The 23174-nt window shown below is 31.9% G+C and overlaps 3 protein-coding genes across 3 annotated transcripts; all 3 read left to right on the top strand.

The window, feature by feature from the left end:
• Positions 1 to 9025: 9025 nt before the first annotated feature.
• Positions 9026 to 13052, top strand: LOC107893290 (importin subunit alpha). Its single transcript, XM_016818234.2, has 10 exons — positions 9026 to 9368; positions 9981 to 10077; positions 10159 to 10250; positions 10334 to 10465; positions 10599 to 10784; positions 11098 to 11261; positions 11361 to 11439; positions 11607 to 11735; positions 11864 to 11991; positions 12089 to 13052. The coding sequence occupies exons 1-10, from the start codon at positions 9159 to 9161 to the stop codon at positions 12459 to 12461; spliced, it is 1590 nt and encodes a 529-aa protein (XP_016673723.2). The 5' UTR covers positions 9026 to 9158; the 3' UTR covers positions 12462 to 13052.
• Positions 13053 to 13750: 698 nt separating this feature from the next.
• On the top strand, positions 13751 to 15311 carry LOC107893291 (GATA transcription factor 15). The gene is made up of 3 exons (XM_016818235.2): positions 13751 to 14325; positions 14413 to 14517; positions 14712 to 15311. Exons 1-3 carry the CDS (start codon positions 14299 to 14301, stop codon positions 15105 to 15107), a joined length of 528 nt encoding a protein of 175 aa, XP_016673724.1. The 5' UTR covers positions 13751 to 14298; the 3' UTR covers positions 15108 to 15311.
• Positions 15312 to 15983: 672 nt separating this feature from the next.
• LOC107893289 (protein DEHYDRATION-INDUCED 19 homolog 3) lies at positions 15984 to 19165 on the top strand. The gene is made up of 5 exons (XM_041085555.1): positions 15984 to 16362; positions 16539 to 16681; positions 17173 to 17250; positions 17601 to 17854; positions 18770 to 19165. Exons 1-5 carry the CDS (start codon positions 16287 to 16289, stop codon positions 18876 to 18878), a joined length of 660 nt encoding a protein of 219 aa, XP_040941489.1. The 5' UTR covers positions 15984 to 16286; the 3' UTR covers positions 18879 to 19165.
• The last annotated feature ends 4009 nt before the right edge of the window (positions 19166 to 23174 follow it).

Genomic DNA, 23174 nt, shown 5'->3' with positions numbered 1-23174 from the left:
CTTAGGGTTTAGGGTTCGAGGTTTGAGTTTGGGTTCAATCTTTAGGGTTTAGGGTTCGAGTTTGAGTTTTAGTTCGAGATACTATTAAATATGACTCATATTTTCGGTCAAATTTGAAAAATAATATTTCAGTTAAACTCTGTTTACTTGTTTCAATCAAACACTGATTAGTTTAGATTATTTTATTACTATTTGACCTATGAATTTAGCCTATAAATAGGCTCTTTTACAACCTTAGAAAAATACATTCATTAGAGATTAGAACTCATAACACATTTAGAGAATTCTGTGTTTACGTTTTGAGGGTTTTTTATTTTCGGGTTTTCGGGGTTTAGTCTTTATCTCCATATTTTGTACTATTCATTCTTTTGCCATTATAGTAAAATTATCTTTGCTCATAGTTTTTTATCCTCTTTGGAAGGGTTTTTTCACGTTAAATTTGTGTGTTTAATTTCTTAATTTATTTCGCTATTTTTCTTGTTCGTGCTTAATCGGGTTGATTCTAACAAGTGGTATCAGAGCTAGTTCAATTTTCATAGATCAGGTCATTCAGATATGGCAACAACAAGGTTTGAAATTGAGAAGTTCGATGGTGAGACAAATTTCAATCTGTGGCAAGTTCGGATGATGGCAATTCTAGTTCAATCCGGTTTGAAAAAGGTTGTTACCGGGAAAAAGCCTGAGAATCTAAATAAAACAGAATGGGAAGAGCTTGATGAAAAGGCTTTGTCTGTAATCCAGTTGTGCCTCGCGAATACGGTATTGCAGGAGGTATTGATGGAGAAGACATCATCTGCCTTGTGGAAAAGGTTAGAAACTCTTTATGCGACTAAGTCTCTGGCTAACCGTTTAGTGTTGAATTACGTTTTGCATAAATGAAGGTGAGCTTCTTAGAGATCATATCAGTCAATTCATTACTCTTTTAAATTATTTAAAGAACGCTGAGGTTCATATTGATGATGAAGATCAAGCTATGCTATTATTGTGCTCTTTAACTCCTTCATACAAGTCTTTCAGGGAGACCCTAATTTATGGCAGAGACAAACTGTCGTTCAAAGATGTGAAGGGTTATTTGTTGAGTAGAGACAAAATCGACAATGAGCTTCATTTGGATATCAAGACAGATGGGCAATCTTTCGTTTTGGTAGCATCAAAGAAATGAGACAAAAGGTGTCGCTATTGTAAAAAGTTAAGTCACGTCAAAGCAGATTGTTATAAACTGCAAACTAAAAGAGCTGCTGAGAGTAACGAGGAAGATGTAGCTGGTGCTAATTTGGCCGATGAAAATGGTGATGATTTCTTATTAGTGTCAACAAGCGATAACTCCAAGCTCACGTCCGAGTGGATCCTAAATTCAAGAAGTTCTTTCCACATGTGTCCCAATAGAGAATGGTTCTCCACATACAGTTCGGTTGAAGGTGGAGTTGTGCGCATGGGAAACGATTCATCTAGTAAGGTAATTGGTATTAGTATTGTTAAAATTAAGACGCACGATGAGACGATTAGGACATTCTCATATGTCAGGTATGTACCTAATTTACGAAAGATTCTCATCTCCTTGAATATTTTAGACTTGAAAGGATGCAGAATTAACATCGAGTCGAGCGGCATTAAAGTATCTCGTGGAGCTCTCGTTTTGTTGAAAGGGAAAAGAACCGGCAGTCTTTATAATCTGGAAGGTTCTACAGTGACCGGTGAAATTGGGCGTCCCTCGTCCGTTATGAAGTTGAAGTCAACTCGTTTAGAGCAGAGGCAACTTGGTCATAGGAGGGGAAAAGGTATGATCGTTTCATTGAAAAGAGGTTCTCTTTTGGATGCAGGTTTTGAAAAGTTAGAGCACTGTGTTCGTGAAAATCAGACCCAGGTTAGTTTTGATTTGATAGTGTACAAGTCGAAGGCTAGAAGTCTTCCAGTTTCTAAGCACAAATTTGACTCAATTAATTCCCTGCATAGTTCAAGTTAGGCTCGTGGCGGGCTTTGGAAAAGATGGCGTTGTGGAAATATGAGTCAAGGTGGAGATTTGTTAAATATGACTCCTATTTTCGGTCAAATTTGAAAAATAATCTTTCAGTTAACTGCTGTTTACTTGTTTCAATCAAACATTAATTAGTTTAGATTATTTTATTATTATTTGACCTATGAATTTAGCCTATAAATAGGCTCTTTTACAACCTTAGAAAAATACACCCATTAGAGATTAGAACTCATAACACATTTAGAGAATTTTGTGTTTACATTTTAAGGATTCTTTATTTTCGAGTTTTCGGGGTTTAGTCTTTATCTCCATCTTTTGTACTCTTCGTTCTTTTGCCATTATAGTAAAATTATCTTTGCCCGTGGTTTTTTATCCTATTTGGAGGGGTTTTTCCACGTTAAATTTGTGTGCTCAATTTCTTAATTTATTCCGCTATTTTTTTGTTTGTTGCTTAATTAGGTCAATCCTAACAAATACCGAGTTCAATGTTAGGGTTCGTGATTTTGAGTTCGGGGTTTAGGATAAAAAAATCAAAATTATGTGTCAATGACATAAAAAATTGTTGAAATATCATTAAATAATTAGAAAGAGATCATGAATGATGTGATAGGAAGAGTCCACAAAATAATTTTTCAATATTAAGGCATATGTGCACCATAGAATAACGAGATTATAGCTCCCCTTTTATGGCAATTCACATATGGTTAAAATATGTCATAAGTCCCTATACTTTTTACAAATTTGAAATTTAATCTATATACTTTAATTTTCAAAAAATTAATCCTTTTACTTTTCAAATTGCAAAATTCAAGTCCAATTATTAACATGTTTTTTGTTAAATTTGTTCGTGTGATATTTTAAAATTTAAAAAAAAAATACTCACTTGGTAGTCATGGAACTAAAAAATGACTTTCTAATTAAGGGTGAGTAAAACTCAATTCGATTCAAAAAAATCATTTTTTTTAAATTCTAAGTTAATTGAATCGAGTTATTCGAATTATTCAAGTTAAGTCGAATAACTCAATTCAAGTTTTGAGTTCGAGTCGAGTTGAATTTCACAATTCGAATCACTCAAATAATTTGAATAAGTCGAATAACAGATTTGTATAAATATCCTTTTAATGCCTGTTAACTTTGAAAATAATTAAATTAATCTCTCTCTCAACAAAAATTCAAAATAAATTTTAAATTTCAGAACATTTTTAAATAATTCAAAATTTATATTTATAAAAAATTATAAAAATTCTAATATATATAATTTAAAATTTTAAAAATTTTATAAAATAATAATTTTGGGACCTAATTAATGAATGATTCAAATTTATTATGCTCAAGTATCTTAATTTTTTATTATTTTGCTTTGAAGTTTTTTTTTCAAATATATATAGTTTCAAATTTATGTGCTCTAACACGGAATTAGTTATATTGTAACAATAATTTTAGTTGACATGTTTAATTTTTTTATGTAACTAAAATAATTTCACTCGATTCGACTCGACTCAACTCAAATTTCATTTCACTCGACTTGATTAAAAAAAATCAAATTGAGTTAGGATGATAAAATATGACTCGTGAACTTGATTAACTCGAAATTTTTTTCACTCGATTCGATCAAATTTATTATGTTCAAGTATCTTAATTTTTTATTATTTTGCTTTGAAGTTTTTTTCAAATATATATGGTTTCAAATTTATATGCTCTAACATTGAATTAGTTATATTGTAACAATAATTTTATTTGACATGTTTAATTTTTTTAATGTAACTCAAAAAATTTTACTCGATTCGACTCGACTCAACTTAAATTTTATTTCACTCGACTTGATTCAAAAAAAAATCAAATTAAGTTAGGATGATAAAATAGGACTCGTGAACTTGATTAACTCGAAATTTTTTTTCACTCAATTCGATCGAACACTCACCTCTAATTCTAATGAACCTAAATTTAATAAAATAATTTTAACAGTATTAACAATTGAACTTGAATTTTTAAATTTGAAAAGCAAAGGGACTAAATTATTTGAAATAAAAGACAAGGGTTAAACTCTAAGTTTTTGAAGAGTATAAGGAGTTATGGCACATTTTAACCTTCACATCTTTATATTATATTTGTATTTTTTATCCTAATAATATTTAAAACTAGTATGGTTCTGGGCCACGCTTTGTGTTAGGTTTATTATCTATTTGTGTCAAATTACTGAGTAAAAAATTCAAATATTAAAATATGCTCTATGTCCCTATATATTTTTTATATTTGAAATTTAGTCTTACTACTTTTATTTTTCAAGAATATAGTCCTCTACTTTTTGAATTTAAAAATTCAGGTCCAGTTCTTACCACCATTAAAATTCTTCTATTAAATTCTCCGGTGTGACATTTTGAAATTTGAAAAAAAATTGTTTGATAGTCATATAACAAAAAAAAATGATGTTGAAAATATTGATTAGGATTTTCCCCCTAAAAACACTTATTCTAAATCATCAAGATCAATTTTTTTTTGTTGAAATAGTTTTCATATGAAAAATTGAAGCCATTATTTTGGTTGAAATATTTAAAAGTATTAACTATTTAGACTAGTTAATGGCACTATAAAAGTAGAGGGACCAAATAATGTTGAAAATTAAAATATATAAATTAAATCTCAAGTTTTAACATGGTTTAGAGATCAAAATTAAATTTTGACAATTGTCTTATAATGTAAAAAAAGTGACACAAACCTAAAAAAAATGCGAAGCCATGTGTCAAATTCTAAGCCTTTTGGGGTAAAAAATTATATATTACCACAAAATGTTTTAATCGAAAAATTAATATTATTACCTATTTGAACTAATTAATAACATTATAAAAATATAATATCAAATTTTGACATATTATAAAAAGCAAATTTTTTTTTGTCCTTTAGTGAATTTGGGACAGGCTAGGCCGGGCCTGGGGCCAAAAATGCTTTACTTGAGGCTGACCCATTTTCTAAATGGGCCTTATTTTTTTATCCAAGCCCATTTTTCGGGCCTATATTTTTGCCCAAACCCTCCCACATTTTGGGAGAGCCTTTGGGCTGGGTCAGGCAGCCCGACCCATAAGCAGGTTTACTACTAACATTACCTTTGTGATAACATTTCCATTTATTACAAGTTCTCTCGTATTAATTTATAGTACTATAAGTGACTTCAGCGTTATATTATTAGGTTTGTAATTGAATATTAAAAGGGTTTCTTGGTCCTTTCATGGCTTGTTTTAGTTACAGAATTTAACTTAGATGTTGGATGGTATAAAAATCTTGGCACAGACAATTGCCATGAGAATATCAAGGGACAACGTAGCCTTTTATAACTGCAAGTTCATAAGGATTCAAGATATATTGTACGACGACTGGGGCATGCATTTCTTCAAAGACTGCTACATTGGATGTACTGTTGATTTCATTTTCAAAAATGGAAAATCCATTTATTTGAAAATTCTTTTTTCTTTTCTTAGTTAAATTATGGTTTAGGTCCCTCTGTTATCCTCAAATCAGAGATTTAGTCCTCGTACTATATTAAAAGATATACATTTATTACTGCGATGATGTAAGTTTTTGATGTAGAGCACCATGATTTATTCGGTTGGAAAATTTTCAGGTGTGATCACAGTACAAGTGAGGGAAATAGTGGAGGATGACTATGGGTTTAAATTCCTTTACTGCAACATAATGGGTTCAAGCAACAATACAATGTACCTAGGTCTTGCATGAAAGCCAAAGCCTAGAGTCATATTTGCTTTCACAAATATGGGCACCACCATCCATAGTGAAGGATGGTCCAACAATAGGCACCTTGAGCATAGCAAGTATGCATCTAAGCTCACATATAGTTCCTTATGTATATATTGCTTAACAATAATATAGCAACCTGTTTTTTAGTGGTGTCGAAAATGGTGGTTTCGAAATCCCATTTTCGATGATCGAGTCCGTAAATATTAAATATTTACAAGGTTAGTATAAAGGTTAATTAAAGTTTGGTCCTTTAATTTTGTCAGTTAGATAGTTAATTTACAAGGACTAAATTATAAAAATGATAAAAGTTAATTGATATACATTTTTAATTAATTGAATGACCAGTTGAGCAATTGGACATTTCTTAAACCACCAAACGGTGGTGGATGAAAACTTGCATCTATCAAAATTTGTTAATTATCATTAAGCTAAGTTATTTAAAGTTTAATTTAAGTAATTAAGATTTATTAATTTAATCTAAGTATAAAAGGAATTAAAATTAAAACAAAACCATTTTTTCTTCCTTTTTCTTCTCATCTCTCCACCGAAACTATAGAAAATAATAGGGTTTGAAGCCTCCAATCTTTGGTCCTTTAAATAGTAAGCAATTTCAAGTCCGTTTCTTGTAAATTTTATGTTTTTGAAGTCTTGGGAGCTTGATTTAGCTAGCATGTGTACCAATTTGTAAAACCATTAAAGTTTATAAAAGTTTTCATTGATGATTTCTTAAAGTTCTTAGTGTTAAATGGTCAGATTTGAAGCTTAGAAGTGAAAAATAACTAATTTGTAAAGTGAAAGTTGTTAGTTTTGAACTTAGGGACTAAAGTGTAAATAATTCAGAATTGATGTTAAATTTCTGCAATTATATATATTAGAGGGCTGTAGAAGGATGGAATTGAAATCAATTTCAAAATCGAGACTCAAATTTGGAAGTTATAACAATTTTGGTTTTAGGGACTAAATTGAATAAAATGCAAAATTTTAGGAAATATTCAAAAAGTGAATTTGAAATGTCATGTGCATATAGTAGAATGGTATAAAGTATTTGGAATTGATAATTAAAATGAATTATTATTATAGATCGTGATTTGAATCAATTGAAGGATAATCGAAGAAAAAACAAAATTGCGGGATAGTCCTCGTTATTTTGTTTGTTGTTGTTTTTGTCAGGTAAGCTCATATGGAACTTACTATGTTAGTTCTTCTTATGTTTGTAATGTTTTATTTTGCTTTTTATTTGAGTTGATGTGAATATAATGATATTCAACATTTAAGGACTAAATTATAAAGTATTGCATATGTGACATTTATAAACATATATGAAGTACCAAGTGGATATGAAATGTTTTATAATGGGATGATATGTACATGATGACACTACAGTGATTTAAATGTTGCGAATACAGTATTAATGCCCGTGTGAAGTTAGTAAACAATTAGGTTATGATTGGCATGTCAATAGGGTTATTCACATGCTTGTACGTGTTCAGTACTATGCTTTCTGTTCAGCACTCCAATGCTCTCTGCTTAGCACTTTAGTGCTCTTTGGTGCCTCATCAATTTGGCACTCAATCAAGACACTAATTTGACACACAGTGCCTCATCAGAATGTCTGAAGTAAAAAGATTGCGTCCAATGCTCATCGATATAACCAAAGTTATTTGCTATTTATTATTAATTATACATTATATTAAAATATAAATCTAACACTAATAGAATATAATAAATACGATTTTTAAAAAAAATATAACATATAATAATATTAAAAACCAAATATGGTTATTTACTTTACCAAACTTTAAAATATTTTTTTCACATTTATATTTGTACAACCATATTGGTAATATTTTAGTAATATATATATGTATATTTTAAATCAGATTACTACAGTTATTCTTTTAAACAAAATTCTAACTTTATTACTTTATTTATTTATTTAAATATTTAATCAATAAAATATTAATTTAATTTATGTTTTATAAATGTTTATATATATATTTATAATAAAAAATTTAATATTAGTTTTAATAAAATATTTATATGAATATTTAAAATGCTTTTAAAATAAACAATACATAATAATATTAAAAACTATGAAAAACTTGAATCCAATTAATTTATATATTTTCTTAATAATAATGGAATTATAAATATTTAAGTATTTTGATTTTCAATATTATTATTTGATATTCAATAGTTTTACTATTATTTGATTTTAATAATATTTACATAATTGTGAATGTTATTTATATTATGTCAAAGACAATGAAGTGTTAAAGTAATGATTCTTTTTAAATGAAATTTTGACTTATATTCCAATGAGAAGTTATTTTATCTAATAACTTAATATTTTATTGTCGATCGTTACCCACTTTTTTTATTACTTTTAAAATGTTATTTTATTCTCTCAACTATTCTTTAGACTTAATAGATTTTATTATAAATTAGCCTAATTCTCATTTAATTAGCAAATATATATTTTAAAAATTATAAAATCATATTGTTTAATAAATTTTAAAAATAAACATGTAAAATTATGCACAACGCACATGACAGATAAATTAGTATAAATAAATATAACTCACACTCACAAAACTCTACTGATATTATATCAAATAATTTCCTTATGGATATAAGCTGTAAACTCAACTTTAAAAATTTTAATGGGACTCAAAAGAGTCCAATCTCCCAATGAGAATTCTACAGTGTAGTGCTTACACTGCACAACAGCTTTGCCATCCAAACACATTTTAAAATTGCGACCAGATAGATTTTCATAGGAACCACATTGCATCGACATTAAACGAGCATCTAAAGGTGCCTTTAGTCTATGACGGTTTCGTTCATTGTGACATCTTTGATAGTGCTGCTTTTCCATTTTTTTCCCCCTAGGTTTTGGTTGTGCCCCTTGGCAAGCTAAGGAGGTTTAAAACCTTGTCCATGTCTAAGGAGTGTTGGTAGCTCTGATGTTTGGGTTTGAGTTTCAATTGAACCATCACACTAGTATTCATCTTTTGGCATGAGTGGTTGAAGGCTATTTTTTGGATCATGACTTCTCTCATTGCTCAAACTTTGCGCTGACTTCTACTTAGGTTCAACTATTATGGGTTGGGCTTATGAAAGGACTTGCTTTCGTTTGATTTGGGTCTTTATTTTTGGGCCCTATCCGACTGGTGCAGCATTTTTACCAATTACTGGAAAATGGTAGGATTGTAATTATGTCCCAATTCACGACCATTTTAGAAATCGATTTCCGCTACAATCTTATATAAACCCTCTATCCCTCCTCCCTTCTTAAAATCGATCAAAAATCTAATCAAAACCCTCAAAAAGATTTTTCTGTTCCTCTGGGATATTCAGTGAAGAAGGAAAATAGTGTTTTGTATTCCGATTCTCTTTTAAATTATAGTTTTGTTCCTGAAAATCGGAGAAGATGTCATTGAGACCAAACTCGAGGACGGAGGTTCGAAGGAACAGGTACAAGGTGGCGGTGGACGCTGAGGAAGGGAGGCGGAGGAGAGAGGATAACATGGTGGAGATTAGGAAGAATCGCCGTGAAGAGAGTTTGCAGAAGAAGCGGCGTGAAGGGCTTCAAGCGCAGCCAATGCCTGCTTCTCTTCACTCCTCTGCCGTTGAGAAAAAGGTCGATTTTCAATTGTTCTATTTTTCTCGTTTGTTTTTCAGTATTCATAAATTGCTTTAAGTTGTTGAAGCTTGCTTATTCAGATATTTTTCGGTTTTTAATTAATCTTATCGGATTAGGATTATGGTAGGTTTTTAAAATTTAGAGAATTTTGCATATATTAGGTTTCGATTGTGTTGATGAGGTCATATATTTATACTTTTTGGTGTATTTTCGTTGATTTGATTGGGAACTCTGTTGTTGTTTAAATGTTTTGGTAGACTGTAACATGAGTTGTCGAATAAGCAATTCATTTTATTTTTTTCTCATATCATGGCTCTTTTTTTCGTTTATTAAGCTTAAAGATTATGTTAGCTAGTTATCTTAAATTCTGCAACAAATATTCGGGGTTGGTTTTTGAATTCTCAAATTAGTGCTTCTAATTCGTTTTTCTTAATTTGTTTTTAATTAATTAGAGTTGTAAACATGGGTTTCTTCTTTTAATTTATTTCAAAGCAAAATGTTTTTAGTAATTGGCAGCATGTTCCTTGAATTTTTCTTTTGCCATGGTTTACTCTATTACAGTTAAATCGCATTGGATTGTTCTGATCCTGTTCAACTGTTTGACTGCAGTTGGAAAATTTGCCAGCCATGGTTGCTGGTGTCTGGGCTGATGATAGTAATATGCAGCTCGAGGCAACCACACAGTTTAGGAAGTTGCTTTCAATAGGTTAGAATTTAATCACGTAATAATTTTGTTTGATAGTGATAAAAATTCTGAACTAATAATATCTTTTGTTATTTCTCCCAGAACGCAGCCCACCTATTGACCAAGTGATACAAGCAGGAGTTGTTCCTCGCTTCATTGAATTCCTTGCGAGGGATGATTTCCCACAGCTTCAGGTTGGATTTCTTGTTAACTTAAACATTATTTTATGACTTCAAATTTCTAGATTTAAGATTCTTACTGATTTCATATTTCTTAGTTTGAGGCAGCTTGGGCCCTAACTAATATTGCTTCTGGGACATCTGAGAACACAAAGGTGGTAATTGATCATGGGGCTGTTCCTATATTTGTGAAATTACTTGCTTCACCAAGTGATGATGTTCGTGAGCAGGTAAGCATATGGAAGGCATTCAGCATAGTTTTGATCGACAGAATTAAGAAGTGTGCACAATGAACTTTACTTGGCAAAAGCTAGAATGAAATATTGTATACAATCTTATTCTCTTTTCACTCTGAATGTTCAGGCTGTCTGGGCACTGGGAAATGTTGCTGGAGATTCTCCTAGATGTCGTGACCTTGTTCTTAGTCATGGTGCTTTGCTTCCTTTGTTGGCACAGTTAAATGAGCATGCTAAACTTTCTATGCTGAGGAATGCAACATGGACTCTCTCAAACTTTTGTCGGGGAAAGCCCCAGCCTCCCTTTGATCTGGTTTGACCCTCTTTCCCTTCTTTTCTTGGGGAATTGTTGTGGGTTTAACAAGGATTCCCAAGTCTGTTCCATGTTCATTGATATTGACTTACAATGCAAAATCATTGTCCTTTGGCTGCCTTTGAAATCTGAGATAGTGGATTGCATGTTGGATCATGAAAATTATGCTTTGCAATAGATTGCTAAGTGTACTAGGAAGTGAGGTGTTGCACATCTCTTATATCAAGTACTATTATTGAACCACAAATACGTATGCAACCAGTCTTGGGTTTGAATTATCTATCTTATTGCTTTTCCTTTATTAATTGTTCAGGTTAAACCTGCACTTCCTGCATTGACACACCTTATTCATTCAAATGATGAAGAAGTCTTAACTGATGCATGTTGGGCGCTCTCATATCTTTCTGATGGTACAAATGACAAAATCCAAGCTGTTATAGAAGCAGGTGTTTGTGGGCGTCTGGTGGAGCTATTGATGTGAGCTAGACTTCTGCTGCTGATTAAGTCTCATTCTTTTTGTCTGTGATTAAATTTTATTTTGTTTTCTTCTAAATCTAAAATTCTTGGTTTTCACAGGCACCCATGTCCTTCAGTGCTAATACCAGCTCTTCGCACAGTTGGAAATATTGTCACAGGTGATGATGGTCAAACCCAGGTATCAACTACTTCCCAGGTTGTCTTTTAAAGATCTTACTAGGAATATAAGTCTCTTGCCATTTAGTCAAAATTTTTTGAATTTAGTTGCTAAAGGTAATCTTTTTGCTTATATGGTATAACCATTTTGTCTTTTCTCGTTTCTGAGAAAATCTTTTTGGCACACAGTGTATTATCAATCATCAAGCGTTGCCATGCCTTTTAAACCTCTTGACAAATAATTTCAAAAAGAGCATCAAGAAGGAAGCTTGTTGGACAATCTCAAATATCACAGCCGGAAATAAGGAGCAGATACAGGTAAAATTTGGAACTGTATCACTTTCTTGTTGCCTTTATATTTATCTTGTTTTATCGCTTTTGGATCTGTGGTTTTGTCTGTAGTATTTATGACAAGAAACGGTGTGTAAATGATATGGATTTTACAGGCTGTAATTGAAGCTAATATTATATCTCCACTGGTTCATCTGCTTCAAAATGCTGAATTTGATATCAAGAAAGAAGCGGCATGGGCCATCTCAAATGCCACATCTGGTGGTACTCATGATCAGATCAAGTATGAAAACTATTACCATCTTAGTTGTTTGGAATAATTTCTTGGTAAAGAATTAAATGATAAACTAGTTTTCATTTGGGCATGTCATGTGTTTCAGATTCCTTGTTAGTCAAGGTTGTATAAAGCCATTGTGTGATCTTCTTAACTGCCCTGATCCAAGGATTGTTACAGTCTGTTTAGAAGGGCTTGAAAACATTTTGAAGGTAGGAGAAGCTGATAAGAACCTGGGCACTACCGGAGGAGTGAATCTCTATGCACAAATGATTGATGATGCTGAGGGTCTGGAGAAGATCGAGAATTTACAGTCCCACGATAACACTGAGATTTATGAAAAGGCTGTGAAAGTTCTCGAGACATATTGGTTGGAGGAGGAGGATGAGACAATGCCGCCAGGTGATGCCTCTCAAACAGGGTTTCATTTTGGCGGGGGTGAGCTTCCTGTTCCTTCAGGGGGATTCAGTTTCAGTTAGAGGTATGTAGTGCTGCTGTTTGCATGCATTTGTTTTTGTGTTGGTGCACTAGTGGGAGCGTGTTATGTCGTTTGAGATGGGACTGCATATCTGACTACCATTTGTATGCTTTTGAGCTATAAAAGCTGTTAGTATTCCAGGAGTTATCTGGTCCAGTATTGAACTCCTTACGGAGATGATGGGACAATAGTTTTTTTTTTTTTTGGGGGGGGGGTTCCAGTGGAGGCATCTAGTCTTTGGGTTGTGTCCACAGTCGGGTATGGTCGAAGGTACAGTGTGAATGGTAGCGGGCTGGCTGTGGGTTAACAGCACAGCCAGGTTCATATTATGCATGAAGGGGTAATGGAGACAGAATAGAGCTTGGACAGTATATTGAGGAACCCAGACTGAGTCTATATTTAATGGTCGTAAAACAAATATATTGTGTCTTTGCAATTGCAAAAGCTTGGTTTGATGATTTTGGCATATGCCCAGAACAATTATGATTCACAGGGGAATATCCTTTTGCATCCATGTAAATCCGAACGACTCCATTTAGATTGTTTTATATGTTGCTTTGAAGTGGAAATAGACATATAATTGTTGGTTTGATATTTCTTTTCATTTTAGCTTATTGAAATGTGTTGTGAGAAGTGGAATTTACTTTTAAATATAAGCTTGCTTTTAGGCTAAAATTAAGTCGGTTTATTTAACTAGTTTTAAATGAAAGTGTGTTTATTTTGGGTGTTACAAATAATTGCATAAAAGTGTAATATTAGGTACTGACATTATTAGTTGGTATGCCCTCTAATTATAAAGAATTTTTAGGTGTTATGTCGTGTTTTATTGATAAAATGTAATTAATTTAAAAAAAAATTGAAGGTGATGATAAATTATTGTTGTAATTCTCTCTTAAGTAATTCGATGTTTCAACTACATTTCATGTAAAGGATTTTATTAATTATTGATATATTACAAATAATTGTTAATTTTTCGATTATTCTCAATAAAATTGAGTTCGACCATGTATTGAAATTTAAATTTTATTATTTATCAAGTTTTAAACTACTTAAGGCAAACATGCTCTTTAGTTGGAATTCATTTCAATTATCGTTGATTTAAATTTAAGCTTTCTAACTTGTACTCAAGTTGTACAATAATTTCAATTAATTTAGCAGAAACTGTACGGCACCACTTTTTTTTTTTGCTAAGGAACATTTCCACTTAACCTAAAAGGTAAAATAATATTTTTGCATTAAATAATTTATTCACTAATGTTTAAAATTATTTCTATTTTTTAGAATTTATTAAAATAATTATATTAGTTATTGTAGTTAACCACAAAAAATGTTAAATCATATTTATAAAAAAACAAAAACCGTACTAAAAAGAAATTTAACAATGGAGTCAATTATATTTATCTCTGTCTCACTCCCCTCCATGTTGCCACGTGGATTGCGCCATCCTAAAAAAATTTTGGCGGGTGTTTTTTCATTTTGATCAATCGAGGAGGCGGCGCTTTGGTGTTAGTAAGGGTATTATCGTCTTTTCGTAACCCTCTTTCTAGGGTTTTTGTGTCTATCCCTGTCGGTTCTCTTATCTCTCTGTCTCTCTTTTCATTTTTGAATATGTTTTTTCCTTGCTCGTTTTCATAACAAAAGCTTTTCTCTGTTCTTGGGTTTTGATCTGTGAAAGACGAAAAGCTCTTTCCTTTCTCTGTTTTATTTACCTCTCTTCTTTACATTTATTTTAGTTGCAAATTGGTACTTCTTTGTTCTTCAAGCTCCAATATTCATTTTATCCCCCCCCCCCCATTTGCTGTCCTGTTTAATGTAAGATCTGTTGGAAGAATTGGTTCATGGGGGTTATGGATCTTAGAGAACAGGTTGGTCAACAAAATCAACTTCAATTCAAACCTTTCTTTCTTTCTTTTTCGTTTTAAACACTGATTTGGTTGCTGTTTATGATTCAGAAATCATTGAATGAAGATACAATGAGTGAGACCATGAAGAAGTTTTGTACTGACTGCAAGACCACAAAGACCCCTCTTTGGAGAGGTGGCCCTTCTGGCCCCAAGGTATTTCATCATTTGAACTCTGGTTTTATTTATTGTCTTCTTTTAATGTCATTTATTAGCTTTACTATAAACCCTTCACCTGTAAAGTTTTCATCTTTTTTTTTCCCATACATGATTTTCTGTGGTCAATAATCAATTTATTAGGTCATTGTCGATTAATGGGGGTATGTATGTTTCCTTTTTGGTAATTTCAGTCATTGTGCAATGCATGTGGGATAAAATATAGGAAGAGAAGAAGAGCAATGTTGGGTTTAAACGAAGCATCAGAGAAGAAGAAAGTGAAATGGCATTTATCATCATCGTCGTCGTTGTCATCATCCAGCACCATCACAACAAGCTCTGCTTCTATTGCTACAACAAATGATGAGTCTGTTGATGACATGAAACCTAGTGGTAGATTTAGTGGGTTAGGTGAGACTGTCAAGATCAGATTACTTGCTTTGAGCGGTGAAGTTTTGTTGCAAAGTTCATTATCATTAACATGGGTAGTGAAGAAGCAAAGGTGTCAAAGGAGAAGGAAGGTAGGAGAGGATGAAGAACTTGCTGCTTTTTCTTTGATGGCCATGTCCTATGGCTTAGTTTTTGCTTGACAACTAGAGAAACACAGAATTGATCAACAGCGAAATTCGATTGAAAAATCAATGTATTTATGATGAAATGAGAGTGGTTTACTTTATTTACTTGCCCGTCTCAAGTGAATATTCTTCTGTTGTCATGATTAAGACATTGTCCTTTGAGGATAGGATCAGCTTAACTATATATATGATTAAGAAAAGTATTAACGCTTTCAACTATTTATACAATGTTTATATGTCATATTAAGATCTTAACCCTTGCTTATGGTTATGCCTCTGTTTCTATAAATATAAACTACTTGTGTTAGAACGTTTTCCACAAACATGTATCGCAGCTAACACAAGGCACGGCCCTCTTTGTTTGGTTGCCGGGAAATGGAAAGAAAACTGAGAGAAGGGTTGTGTTATTATTATGGTTACCTTAATTTCATGGTTTGAAAATGAACAGAGAAAGCAAAAGAAAGCACAATTCAAAATGGGCAAAATTAAACTTTATTTCGAATGGATAAGGAGGAAATTATAAGAGAAGGGTAAAGAAACAATAAAGTGATTAGCGTGAGTCAAATTTAAGCTATATTTAGGATGATTAACAATTTAAATATCATGCCAAAGTTCTTGTACATGTTATAACTTGCATAATTGTATCAACTATCTACTAATCGGATTGGGATTTTGTCAAATATCTTTTTATCCATTACTTTAGCATCTAGTTCATCATATATTAACCATTATTAAGAATGAAAAATAAAACAAAATTCATTAAAATATTCCAACTCAATCCACTCAAAAAATTGTTGGCTGAACCAATAAATTTTTATAATCTGATTAAGGTAGTGGGAGTATTTTTTATATTTATTTTTACAAAATTAGAAAAATTAAAACGTAAGAAGGCAAAAGAAAATAAGAGTAATATAAAAGGCAAAGACTTGATAGATGAAATTTCCTCTTTCGAACGAAATTCACTCTCGAAGAGGGACAACAACAGGCAGCTCTTCTTCCTTTTCTGCGTCTCATCATCAAACCCCAAACTCTTAACTGGCCTCTTCCTCCTCCTCTTTACTTTAATTTCATTTGCTTTCACAAATCTAAGACCAGAGCTCCAAAAGATTGAATTTTTAACCCCTCAAATTAAAATCTTCCTTTTTCGCCTTTTGGGTTGAAAATTTATATAAGCAAGAGGGTGATTTAGAAACAATGGATGCTGATTCATGGAGTGCTCGTCTTTCTTCAGCTTCTAAGAGATATCAATCGGCTCTTCAATTACGATCTGGTAAGCTTTGGAAGTCCCGTCTGTCTTTTTTTTTATTTTTTTTGGGGGGGGCGGTGTGGTGGAAAATGAAGGAAAAGGAAGTCGCTTAACTTAATCGATTAGGAGAAGCAATTTTTTTTTTGCCTTTATTTTTTTAGAAAATGGTTTTATTGTATGAAAATGGGTTGAAAGTGCAGATATGTTTATGGGGTTTGAAGAAATTGATGGAGAAGATGAAATAAGAGAGGAGTTTCGATGCCCTTTTTGTTCAGAGTATTTCGACATCGTTGGCTTGTGTTGTCACATTGATGATGAGCATCCAGTGGAGGCTAAAAATGGGGTAACGCATTCCCCCCCCCCCCAATTAATTTCTTAATACCCTTTTTGTTTTTATGTATATTGGATTGAGTTTTGACGTGATCGTTCTCTTTGTAACTAATGTTTGTTCAAAGTAGCGTAGCTCACTTAACCGAGTTGATTTTTGAATGCGTATAGCCTGTTGAAAGGAAATAAAAAGTGTTTTGCCAAGTTTCAAATTTATAAGCTTTATGGACTTAAGTTACAATTCAGCTGTTATTTTACTTAATTGAGTCTCGTGATTGTTAGACTATGTATTTTCATTATGAGATTTAAAATTTAGATGAACTAATTTTGGACTGTGAACTCAAGTTTAGCTAACCGGAAAAATTAACTCAGGTACAGAGAAATGGAGTTTTATAGTTATTGTTTATAGATTGTCTCATCACGAGTTGTATGAGTTTCTTTTATTCTAATGAGGAAATGGGTTTATTGAATCTAATCTCCTTTCTTTATGGTTGTTTTCGTTTGCAGGTTTGTTCAGTCTGTGCAGTGAGGGTGGGCGTTGATATGGTTGCGCATATAACCCTACAACATGGAAATATATTTAAGATATCCTTGTCTATTTAGTTTTTTTTTTTTTTCCTTTCTAGTTTCCTCTTTAAATTGTATAGGATAAGTTCTTTCTTTTCACGCACCAAATGCACCTTGAAAATCATAATTGCATTTTGCTAAATTTGTATAATGTTTCTCCTTTTTACCTGCAAGTTTTATCATCTTTGCTCCTTTTGATTGCTGGGACCATTTTAAAAACATTTAAGTTAGTATGCAAGATGACTTGCTCCTCTACTTCATTAATGTAGTAGTAGTAGCATTACTAGCTTTGTTCGTGGAGCTTCCTTATGTCCCCATCACATCAATCTAAGGACTTAGATATTTTCATTTCCTTAACGGTTGGTTACATGCAGCGCAAGAGGAAATCACGTAAAGGTGGATCTCATTCCACGCTTTCTCTTCTGAGGAAAGAGCTGCGAGAAGGAAATCTACAGTCCTTCTTCGGGGGTTCTTCTTGTACGGTGTCTTCCAATTCAGCCCCTGATCCGTTGTTGTCTTCATTTATTTTACCCATGGTTGATGACTTTGTTAGTGTCCAGCCTAACTTTTCTCGTGAAACAAGAACAACTAAGAAAAGTTCAGACGTGAATAAGTCAGAAAGGTAAGTTTCACTGTCTTTTAGAGTCTGATCGTTCCTTTTGCCCCCATGTTGATTGAGGCAGGTGTTTTGAATGTGCATGGTCTTTTATCTGTTTATTACTGGAAATCCTAGACAAACTACCGGCCTCCTTGTGTGGTATGAACATCTCTCAAAGTTCTACCTTTAAGCTCTGTTTCTCAATGAGAAGTCATCTTTCTAGTCATAGTTTGAAGAGATGCAGCTTATTCAACATATCACTATTATTAACATGATACAACTTTATTTTATGCATGTACAAATGCCTACATTTGTTATTGGAACAAGATGTTCAGGATCATATCATGTATTTTGTTAAAGAAAAACTAACCTGGGTGACATATACGCTGCTGGTCCAGACTAGTGACTTCTGCGGCCCTATATCTTTAATTAAGGACACCATTGGCTTTGTCTTTTGACATGTTGTTCTCACTTCAAAAGCTTCGCAAATTGGTATATGCAGCAAAATTGTTAGTGTAAGCTATGTAATTCTACGATAGTGTTAATTATCCAGTTCCCTTGGTGTACAAATGAATACTTAGTATTTATGAATTAGACTTGGCCATGAGACGGAGATGAGACTTGATATTGTTCTTTGAGAAAGGGGATGGGATCTGTTCTGGTCATCCCAGTTTTTGTTTATTTATTTAGGTACTTTACATCGAGCTTTTAGTATTAAAGCCTAATTCAAATATTTGAAGGAAATTGATGATTTGTATTGCACGTTAGTGAGCTTTTAGTATTAAAGCCTTATTCAAATATTCAAAGGAAATTGATGATTTGTATTGCACATTACTTCTCGGGTGAACTTCTACATGGGAATTTCTTGCCTGTCCTACCTGTGGATGATGTTTATGCTTTTATCAGCTTTCTCGTTCTGATATTTGGTTTTGATGACAGAAATGTGAAGTCGTCTCCCCTTTCACTAAAGGATCAGGAAGAGAAGGCAAAAAGATGCGAGTTTGTTCAAGGGCTGCTGTTGTCCACAATGCCTGATGAAATTTTATAAAACAGCATTCTCAGGTTCAAATCGGTTGCTGCAATGCAATTGTGAACCTGAATCCCACGGGGAAATTGGGTTGACGATGAAGAGCCCCTGGCAAGCAAACTTGCAAATCTACGGTTCATTACTGTGTAGTGAAAATGTTGAAATAAGGTTGGTAGGAATGAATGTAATTTTATGTTGCATATGTGGACTCTTTTAGTTGTTGTTAGACCTGATCATGGTTTCCACTTCATCTTTTATTCTCAGGTCATATGATATGATAATATTTAAAAAAAAAATGTTGTTTTCAACATGGAATGTGGCTGAAACTCGCTTATACTCGGCATATGATGATGCATGTATATCAGTGGTATTTTACTTTGGTGGACTATTTTTTTAGGTACATGTCTGAATGACAAGTTCAATTGGTTAACTTGGTGTCTGAAAATAACTCCCAGGCCTTTGGTCCCAAGTGCTTGGATTGACAAAACTCTATCCATTTAATAGGTTTTCTTGATATATTTCAAACGGTGATGTGTATAAATAAATATGGTGGTATATATATTAAAAAAAAGGGCAATTATTTGTCTGTTCTTTTAATTAGATAAACTAGGGTAAATGAAGATAGGTTGAAAGAACTTTCTTCTAACCCATAGATGTTTCATATAAATCCTGAATAGGTGCCTGGTTGCTTAGAAACATTGGCATTTGGAATCTTTGTAACTTAAGAGTGAGAATAAGGACTAACTGTTAGATCAGGCTTTGTAACATTAAGCACTCATCTTAAATAAAAAATGATTTCATAACACTACATTCTTCAATATTAGCTTGAAAGAACAAATTAGAGATGGGGATATTGTTCTAACTAACTTCAATACCATGAATCAAAGAGTGTTCCTCCGATTGTAGTAGATCACAAGACAACACATTGTGGTATAAAATGAAAATATAGGGTAACGGATTTCTGTCTTAATTCTCTTCTAAGCATGATGAATTCAACCGGATCTTCATTTACTTCAAATTTGGAAACAAATAGTGGAGGTACAAGATTAGATTTTTGTAATCCACCATTAAATCCATTAAATCTTAACTAAGATTTTAATCTAAGCCAAAAATTTTAACTTTTGATTTTTGAAAAAATATTTTTCAAGAAAATTATCTTTTTATCCCTCGTTAAATCTTTGATTTTACAATATCACGATATTCTATCTTTTCAAAAGGCACATTTTAATAGTATTAATGAATATTATCAAAATTTTCAAAAATAATTTTTAGAAGCACATTTTTTTTATAGCATTTTTCAATCTCAATATTTAAATTTATTATTATTATTATTATTATTTTAAACTAATCTAACTCACTGATACTCCTATCCAATGGTTAGCTAATGGCTCCCGTTGAGCTTTGGACAAGACACTGTGTAATTTTGATCCTAAGTTGACTTAATTTTTTATTTATTAATTAAAAATATTTTAATTTAGTTTTTTTCTAAAAATATAAGTATATTTTTTATTTTAAAATTAAATAAATAAATTAATAAGTTTTTAAAAGTCGAAAATGAATCAAAACGTTAGCTACTATCACTTTTCTTCTCTCCTAATTCAATTAATTGAATTACTGTAGTATGTTTGTATTTGTTTATTAATTAACCCTATCTTTAAAATATCTAATCTTATTATTTAAAGCAAGCATTTATTATCATTTGACTTCACTTCCTTTTTAAGCTGATAACATTCTTATAACTTCAAATTTTGAATAGTTATTGAATATTTTATAGCTCACGTATAAATTAAAGAGTGATATTAAATGTAAAAGTTTAAATTTAACTTTTACAATTTTTTTAGTTATATTGAAACTTGACTTATATATATATATATATTCTTTTTACTTCTTCAATCAATAATTTGTTAATTTTTATTTCAATTTAAATCACATCATTTACAATTGATTGCTGAACTGGATTCACTTATGACAGCAGTCTGTGCAGTGAGGGTGGGTGCAACATGGAAATATATTTAAGATATCCTTGAGTTAATCTTTTGTGTTTCTACTTTCCTATTTAAATTGTATAGAATAAGTTCTTTCTTTTCACGCACCACATGCACCCTGAAAATCATTATCGCATTTTGCTAAATTTGTATAATGTTTCTCCATTTCACCTGCAAGTTTTATCCTCTTTGCTCCTTTTGATTGCTGGGACCATTTTAAAAACATTTAAGTTAGTATGTAAGATGACTTGCTCCTCTACTTCATTAATGTGGTAGAAGTAGCATTACTAGCTTTGTTCGTGGAGCTTCCTCGTTTCCCCATCGCATCAATCCAAGGACTTATATATTATTGATTTCCTTAATTGTTGGTTACATGCAGCGCAAGAGGAAATCACGTAAAGGTGGATCTCATTCCACGCTTTCTCTTCTGAGGAAAGAGCTGCGAGAAGGAAATGTACAGTCCATCTTCGGGGGTTCTTCTTGTACAGTGTCTTCCAATTCAGCACCTGATCCGTTGTTGTCTTCATTTATTTTACCCATGGTTGATGACTTTGTTAGTGTCCAGCCTAACTTTTCTCGTGAAACAAGAACAACTAAGAAAAGTCCGGACGTGAATAATTCAAAAAGGTAAGTTTCACTGTCTTTTAGAATCTGATCGTTCCTTTTGTTCCCATGTTGCTTGAGGCAGGTGTTTTGAATGTGCATGGTCTTTTATCTGTTTGTTACTGGAAATCCTAGACAAACTACCGAATCTTACCATAGCCTCCTTGTGTGGTATAAACATCTCTCAAAGTTCTACCTTTAAGCTCTGTTTCTCAATGTGAAGCCATCTTTCAAGTCATAGTTTGAAAAGATGCAGCTTATTCAACAAATCACTCTTATTAACATGGTACAACTTAATTTTATGCATGTACAAATGCCTACATTCATTATTGGAACAAGATGTTCTGGATCGTATCGTGTATTTTGTTAAAGAAAAACTAACCTGGGTGACATATATGCTGCTGGTCCAGACTAGTGACTTCTGCGGCCCTATATCTTTAATCAAGGACACCATTGGCTTTATCTTCTGACATGTTGTTCTCACTTCAAAAGTTTCGCAAATTGGTATATGCAGCAAAATTGTTAGTGTAAGCTATGTAATTCTGCGATAGTGTTAATTATCCAGTTCCCTTAAGTGTTCAAATGAATACATAGTATTTACGAATTAGACTTGGTCATGAGACGGAGATGAGACTTGATGTCATTCTTTGAGAAAGGAGATGGGATCTGTTCTGGTCATCCCAGTTTTTGTTTATAGGTACTTCACATCGAGCTTTTAGCATTAAAGCCTTATTCAAATATTCAAAGGAAATTGATGATTTGTATTGCACGTTATTTCTCGGGTGAACTTCTACATGGGAATTTCTTGTCTGTCCGGTTGATCTCTTGTAACGAGAGTTTTGTTCATCTCTTGTAACATACAACCTTTTTGAAGAAAGTCCTTCACCATTACTCTGACATGCTTGTTCATAAACTCCCAATTTTCCGGAAAAAAAAAAGTTGCAGATTTGCCATCAGCCTAGGTGCTTTTAAATGCCCCAGCATGAAGCAGCTTCCTAGATCTCCTCATCTTTTTAAAAATTTTAATATATATAAATATTTCACTACTAAAATTTTAATTTTAATTTTTTAATTCTTAATCTCTTTGATATAATTCTTAATCAAAATAATTTTTAATATATATAAATATCAAAATTTTAACTAAAATAAATTTATTGAGGACTGTTGTCTTTCTTCTGTTTATTTAAGTATATCATATATATAAGTCTCAACTCCAAATAAATTAATAAAAGTGATTGACTAAAATATCATTTTGAAGTTTAAAATTAGCAAAGATATCCTATTTTTACATGAAATTTTATTATTTTATTTAAATTTAAATGAATAAATATCTCAAAATAGAGTTCACATTATATTAATTTACTTTAAAATTAATAAAATTTAGAATTTAAAGCTCCTCTTATGAGTTCTATAAAGTATTTTTCAATAATTTTATGAGTTCTGTTGAGTATTTTTCTTGTATGATTTTTATTATTATAAAAAGTTGTACAAACATTTTTTTTATTATAAATCGAGATGTTTTTATAATTATAAAATATTATGTAGCAATTGATAATTTTCCTCTTGTATGGAAAGCAAATACATACTAAGCCTAAATATATCTTGTATGACCAAGAAGATAAAAATCATAATTTTTGTACATCTTTTCAATAATATTGACAATTCAAACAAACAAAGTTAAGACAAACAAACAATTTTTTTCTACTCCAACAAATAGCAATTCCAAACT

This window comes from Gossypium hirsutum, chromosome A13 (genome assembly GCF_007990345.1).
Source record: "Gossypium hirsutum isolate 1008001.06 chromosome A13, Gossypium_hirsutum_v2.1, whole genome shotgun sequence".
NCBI lineage: Eukaryota > Viridiplantae > Streptophyta > Magnoliopsida > Malvales > Malvaceae > Gossypium > Gossypium hirsutum.
This window is presented reverse-complemented; position numbering and strand designations above follow the sequence as displayed.

Bases quoted from the DNA above. Each gene is read 5' to 3' on its own strand.
- LOC107893290 (XM_016818234.2), top strand. From the start codon at position 9,159: ATGTCATTGAGACCAAACTCGAGGACGGAGGTTCGAAGGAACAGGTAC. The intron at 10,078-10,158 runs GTTAGAATTTAA...TATTTCTCCCAG, and splicing joins TAGGAAGTTGCTTTCAATAG to AACGCAGCCCACCTATTGAC. The intron at 10,466-10,598 runs GTAAGCATATGG...CTGAATGTTCAG, and splicing joins GTGATGATGTTCGTGAGCAG to GCTGTCTGGGCACTGGGAAA.
- LOC107893291 (XM_016818235.2), top strand. From the start codon at position 14,299: ATGGGGGTTATGGATCTTAGAGAACAG. The intron at 14,326-14,412 runs GTTGGTCAACAA...TTTATGATTCAG, and splicing joins TTATGGATCTTAGAGAACAG to AAATCATTGAATGAAGATAC. The intron at 14,518-14,711 runs GTATTTCATCAT...TGGTAATTTCAG, and splicing joins GTGGCCCTTCTGGCCCCAAG to TCATTGTGCAATGCATGTGG.
- LOC107893289 (XM_041085555.1), top strand. From the start codon at position 16,287: ATGGATGCTGATTCATGGAGTGCTCGTCTTTCTTCAGCTTCTAAGAGA. The intron at 17,251-17,600 runs ATATCCTTGTCT...ACGGTTGGTTAC, and splicing joins AACATGGAAATATATTTAAG to ATGCAGCGCAAGAGGAAATC. The intron at 17,855-18,769 runs GTAAGTTTCACT...TTTTGATGACAG, and splicing joins GACGTGAATAAGTCAGAAAG to AAATGTGAAGTCGTCTCCCC.